The following is a 6,742-nucleotide window of genomic DNA, read 5'->3' as shown; positions in this document are numbered from 1 at the left end:
TAAAGGCAAAATTTGGTCCCCGGTCCAGGAGGTGAAACGCTCTTGTGTGAATTTAAAGTATCAATAATTTTCGAGCCAAAAGAAAAGAAATCTGAGTTTATCTGCTTCCTCCCTGTGTAACACACTGTTCACTATATACAGCTCTCTCCCTGTGTAACACACTGTTCAGTATATACAGCTCTCCCCGTGTAACACACTGTTCACTAAATACAGCTCTCCCTGTGTAACACACTGTTCACTATATACAGCTCTCCCCCTGTGTAACACACTGTTCACTATATACAGCTCTCCCTGTGTAACACACTGTTCACTATATACAGCTCTCTCCCCGTGTAACACACTGTTCACTATATACAGCTCTCCCCCTGTGTAACACATTGTTCACTATATACAGCTCTCCCCCTGTGTAACACACTGTTCACTATATACAGCTCTCCCTGTGTAACACACTGTTCACTATATACAGCTCTCTCCCCGTGTAACACACTGTTCACTATATACAGCTCTCTCCCCGTGTAACACACTGTTCACTATATACAGCTCTCTCCCTGTGTAACACACTGTTCACTATATACAGCTCTCTCCCCGTGTAACACACTGTTCACTATATACAGCTCTCCCCCTGTGTAACACACTGTTCACTATATACAGCTCTCCCCCTGTGTAACACATTGTTCACTATATACAGCTCTCCCCCTGTGTAACACACTGTTCACTATATACAGCTCTCCCTGTGTAACACACTGTTCACTATATACAGCTCTCTCCCCGTGTAACACACTGTTCACTATATACAGCTCTCTCCCCGTGTAACACACTGTTCACTATATACAGCTCTCTCCCTGTGTAACACACTGTTCACTATATACAGCTCTCTCCCCGTGTAACACACTGTTCACTATATACAGCTCTCCCCCTGTGTAACACACTGTTCACTATATACAGCTCTCCCCCTGTGTAACACACTGTTCACTATATACAGCTCTCCCCCTGTGTAACACACTGTTCACTATATACAGCTCTCCCTGTGTAACACACTGTTCACTATATACAGCTCTCTCCCCGTGTAACACACTGTTCACTATATACAGCTCTCTCCCCGTGTAACACACTGTTCACTATATACAGCTCTCTCCCCGTGTAACACACTGTTCACTATATACAGCTCTCTCCCTGTGTAACACACTGTTCACTATATACAGCTCTCCCTGTGTAACACACTGTTCACTATATACAGCTCTCTCCCCGTGTAACACACTGTTCACTAAATACAGCTCTCCCTGTGTAACACACTGTTCACTATATACAGCTCTCCCCCTGTGTAACACACTGTTCACTATATACAGCTCTCCCTGTGTAACACACTGTTCACTATATACAGCTCTCTCCCCGTGTAACACACTGTTCACTATATACAGCTCTCCCCCTGTGTAACACATTGTTCACTATATACAGCTCTCCCCCTGTGTAACACACTGTTCACTATATACAGCTCTCCCTGTGTAACACACTGTTCACTATATACAGCTCTCTCCCCGTGTAACACACTGTTCACTATATACAGCTCTCTCCCCGTGTAACACACTGTTCACTATATACAGCTCTCTCCCTGTGTAACACACTGTTCACTATATACAGCTCTCTCCCCGTGTAACACACTGTTCACTATATACAGCTCTCCCCCTGTGTAACACACTGTTCACTATATACAGCTCTCCCTGTGTAACACACTGTTCACTATATACAGCTCTCTCCCCGTGTAACACACTGTTCACTATATACAGCTCTCTCCCCGTGTAACACACTGTTCACTATATACAGCTCTCTCCCCGTGTAACACACTGTTCACTATATACAGCTCTCCCTGTGTAACACACTGTTCACTATATACAGCTCTCTCCCCGTGTAACACACTGTTCACTAAATACAGCTCTCCCTGTGTAACACACTGTTCACTATATACAGCTCTCCCCCTGTGTAACACACTGTTCACTATATACAGCTCTCCCTGTGTAACACACTGTTCACTATATACAGCTCTCTCCCCGTGTAACACACTGTTCACTATATACAGCTCTCCCCCTGTGTAACACATTGTTCACTATATACAGCTCTCCCCCTGTGTAACACACTGTTCACTATATACAGCTCTCCCTGTGTAACACACTGTTCACTATATACAGCTCTCTCCCCGTGTAACACACTGTTCACTATATACAGCTCTCTCCCCGTGTAACACATTGTTCACTATATACAGCTCTCTCCCTGTGTAACGCACTGTTCACTATATACAGCTCTCTCCCCGTGTAACACACTGTTGACTATATACAGCTCTCCCCCTGTGTAACACACTGTTCACTATATACAGCTCTCCCCCTGTGTAACACACTGTTCACTATATACAGCTCTCCCCCTGTGTAACACACTGTTCACTATATACAGCTCTCCCTGTGTAACACACTGTTCACTATATACAGCTCTCTCCCCGTGTAACACACTGTTCACTATATACAGCTCTCCCTGTGTAACACACTGTTCACTATATACAGCTCTCTCCCCGTGTAACACACTGTTCACTATATACAGCTCTCTCCCCGTGTAACACACTGTTCACTATATACAGCTCTCTCCCTGTGTAACACACTGTTCACTATATACAGCTCTCCCTGTGTAACACACTGTTCACTATATACAGCTCTCTCCCTGTGTAACACACTGTTCACTATATACAGCTCTCTCCCTGTGTAACACACTGTTCACTATATACAGCTCTCCCTGTGTAACACACTGTTCACTATATACAGCTCTCTCCCTGTGTAACACACTGTTCACTATATACAGCTCTCCCTGTGTAACACACTGTTCACTATATACAGCTCTCCCCGTGTAACACACTGTTCACTATATACAGCTCTCTCCCTGTATAACACACTGTTCACTATATACAGCTCTCCCTGTGTAACACACTGTTCACTATATACAGCTCTCCCCGTGTAACACACTGTTCACTATATACAGCTCTCTCCCCGTGTAACACACTGTTCACTATATACAGCTCTCCCCGTGTAACACACTGTTCAGTCTTTATGGCTCTCATATCACTAATGCTAAGTGTTCTGTGCCTGTCCTTAATCGTTCACTAAGCATCGTCTGATGGAATCACTGTCACATTGAGCAGGCATATTGTACAAATATTTGACTGAGTGCACTCTGTAGTGTGGAATCCCTGCGTGATCTGTGACTGGCTGAGAGGCGGTTTGTACATTCTGTTACTGAATACTTGTTAGTGAGCTTGTTTAGTGAGACCCTGTCCCTTGTCTTTACCTCCTGTTGACAGTGAACCCTCAGGTGAGGCCCGCCTACACCTGGAGATCCCAGACTCGATCACTACCTGGGTAACCGAGGCAGTCGGCCTATCCCAGGAGAGCGGTCTCGGCCTCGCAAAACCCACTGAGCTCCGAACATTCAAACCCTTCTTTGTGGATTTCACCCTGCCTTACGTTGTGATTCGTGGGGAGCAAACCAAGATTCCACTGATTGTCTACAACTATCTCCCGAGCTGTGCCGAGGTACGTGAGAATCAGCAGTGTGGGGGGTGGGGGCAGTGTCAGAGACACCCCGGGGGGGCGAGGGGGCAGTGTCAGAGAGACCCCGGGGGGGGAGGGGGCAGTGTCAGAGACACCCCGGGGGGGGAGGGGGCAGTGTCAGAGAGACCCCGGGGGGGCGAGGGGGCAGTGTCAGAGACACCCCGGGGGGGCGAGGGGGCAGTGTCAGAGACACCCCGGGGGGGAAGCGGGCAATGTCGGAGAGGCCCCTGGAGGGGGGCAATGTCTGGGGGGGCAGGGTGGGGGCAGTGTCGGGGGATGGGCAGTGTCGGAGAGACCCCTCGATGGGGGGGTAATGTCGGCTCTTGCTGTCGTATCAGGCCTTACAGCCACAACACGCTGTACCCCATACCCCACACTGCATTGCAGGCAGCTGGGGTACAAAGGGTGGAAGTTATGCTGCAGGTGTATAAAGCTCCAGACAGGCTCCATCTGGAGACTGGGTTCAGTTCTGGGCCCCTCACCTCAGGAAGGATTTATTGGTCTTGGAGGGGGAGCAGATTCACCAGAATGATACCGGGGCTAAAAGGGTTAAATTATGAGGACAGGTTGCACAGACTAGGCTTGTATTCCCTCGAGTGTAGGAGGTTGAGGGTCGAGTATAGGAGGTTGAGGGATGATCTAATTGAGGTGTATAAAATGATGAAGGGATGCGATAGGTTAGATACAGAGAAACTATTTCCTCTGATGAGGAAATCCAGAACAAGCAATAATAAAATTCGAGCCAGGTTATTTAGGAGTGAAATCAGGAAGCACTTTTTCACACAAGGGGGGGGTGGAAATCTGGAACTCTCCCCCCCAAAAGGCTGTGGATACTGGGGGTTAACTGAGGCTCCTCCCAGTGTCAGCCGTGGTTCAGTGGGCAGCACTCTCGCCTCTGAGTCAGAAGGTCATGGGTTTGAGTCCCACTCCAGAGACTTGAGCCCATAATCCAGGCCGACACTCCCAGTGCAGTACTGAGGGAGCGCCGCACTGTCGGAGGTGCTGTCTTTTGTTAAACCAAGGTCCCGTCTGCCCTCTCAGGTGGGCGTAAAAGATCCCACGGCCACTATTTCGAAGAAGAGCAGGGGAGTTCTCCCCGGTGTCCTGGGGCCAATATTTATCCCTCAACCAACATCACTAAAAAAAAAACAGATTATCTGGTCATTTATCACATTGCAGTTTGTGGGATCTTGCTGTGCGCAAATTGGCTGCCGCGTTTCCTACATTACAACAGTGACTACACTTCTGTTGGCTGTACAGTGCTTTGGCACATCCTGAGGTCGTGAAAGGGGCTATAGAACTGCAAATCTTTCTTTTCTTTATTGGAGTTTTCAAGACTGAGATCGATAGATTTTTGTTGGGTGAGGGTATCAGGATACGGAGCAAAGGTGGGAAAATGGAGTTGAGGTACAGATCAGTCATGATCTAATTGAATGGTGGAACAGGCTTGAAGGGCTGAATGGCCTCCTCCTGTTCCAATGCGAGTAGAGATTGCCACGGAGTTGGGGGCATCGTGTGGATAATCCCCCGCCTGCCTGCACTTGTACTGACTGCTGACCTCACTCTTCCCATTTGTTCCAGGTTCACGTTAAAGTTACGGTTCCTAAAGGAATCAAATTTATTGGCCACCCGGGGAAGCGACACCTGACTCGAAAAATGTGCATCAGCTCCGAGGAAGCGAAGCCCACTTCCATCGTCCTGTCCTTCAGCGACCTGGGCCTCACAAACATCACAGGTGAGGGGTAAATTCAAACCCTTGTGTGTGAACACCCACATACAGCACCAGATAATGGGGGGGGGAACCAGATAATGGGGGGGGAACCAGATAATGGGGGGGGCACCAGATAATGGGGGGGGGCACAAGATAATGGGGGGGGAACCAGATAATGGGGGGGGCACCGGATAATGGGGGGGAACTCCAGATAATGGGGGGGGGAACTCCAGATAATGGGGGGGGGAACTCCAGATAATGGGGGGGGAACTCCAGATAATGGGGGGGGGAACTCCAGATAATGGGGGGGGGGAACTCCAGATAATGGGGGGGGAACTCCAGATAATGGGGGGGGGGAACTCCAGATAATGGGGGGGGAACTCCAGATAATGGGGGGGGGGAACTCCAGATAATGGGGGGGGGGAACTCCAGATAATGGGGGGGGGGAACTCCAGATAATGGGGGGGGGAACTCCAGATAATGGGGGGGGAACTCCAGATAATGGGGGGGGAACTCCAGATAATGGGGGGGGAACTCCAGATAATGGGGGGGGAACTCCAGATAATGGGGGGGGGAACTCCAGATAATGGGGGGGGAACTCCAGATAATGGGGGGGGAACTCCAGATAATGGGGGGGGAACTCCAGATAATGGGGGGGGGGAACTCCAGATAATGGGGGGGGAACTCAAGATAATGGGGGGGGAACTCAAGATAATGGGGGGGGAACTCCAGATAATGGGGGGGAACTCCAGATAATGGGGGGGGAACTCCAGATAATGGGGGGGGGGAACTCCAGATAATGGGGGGGGGGAACTCCAGATAATGGGGGGGAACTCCAGATAATGGGGGGGAACCAGATAATGGAGGGGGGAACTCCAGATAATGGGGGGGAACTCCAGATAATGGGGGGGGAACCAGATAATGGGGGGGAACCAGATAATGGGGGGGGGAACACCAGATAATGGGGGGGGCGGGAAACCAGATGATGTGGGGGGGGAACCAGATAATGTGGGGGGGCCAGATTATGGAGGGGGGAACCAGATAATGGTGGGGGGGAATCCAGATAATGGGGGGGCAACTAGATAATGGTGGGGGGAGCCAGATAATGATGGGAGGGGGAACCAGATTATGGAGGGGGGATCCAGATTATGGAGGGGGGGATCCAGATAATGGGTGGGGTGGTACCAGATAATAGGAGCGGGGGATCTCCAGCCCCTTTGAAACAAATCCAGACATTTTTATGAACAGAACGGAATCAGGACAAAATTGCTCGGTCTTTCTGGCGAATTCCCATCGTTTCTCTGGTGGGATTACAGCGGAATGTAGACTCGGATACGCCTGATGTGGAGGAAGTGGGGCCTCGGGAGGGGACTCCATACATTGGGGATGTCCCCATGACCTCAGGCTAGAAGGAGGTTGCCACATCTTCAGGGACCGTCACCCC

General features: G+C 49.9%; 1 protein-coding gene across 1 annotated transcript in view; it reads left to right on the top strand.

Moving 5' to 3' along the window:
- Nucleotides 1-6,742, top strand: part of cpamd8 (C3 and PZP like alpha-2-macroglobulin domain containing 8) — a 176,921-nt gene that overhangs the window by 95,725 nt on the left and 74,454 nt on the right. Inside the window, exons 18-20 of the mRNA XM_067968643.1 lie at nucleotides 6-31; nucleotides 3,338-3,569; nucleotides 5,169-5,322. Of these exons, the coding sequence (XP_067824744.1) occupies nucleotides 6-31; nucleotides 3,338-3,569; nucleotides 5,169-5,322 (412 nt within the window). The remainder of the gene's footprint in view (nucleotides 1-5; nucleotides 32-3,337; nucleotides 3,570-5,168; nucleotides 5,323-6,742) is intronic.

This window comes from Heptranchias perlo, chromosome 29 (genome assembly GCF_035084215.1).
Source record: "Heptranchias perlo isolate sHepPer1 chromosome 29, sHepPer1.hap1, whole genome shotgun sequence".
Taxonomy (NCBI): Eukaryota; Metazoa; Chordata; class Chondrichthyes; order Hexanchiformes; family Hexanchidae; genus Heptranchias; species Heptranchias perlo.
The sequence above is the reverse complement of the archived record's forward strand: the minus strand, read 5'-3'. Positions and strand labels throughout refer to the sequence as shown.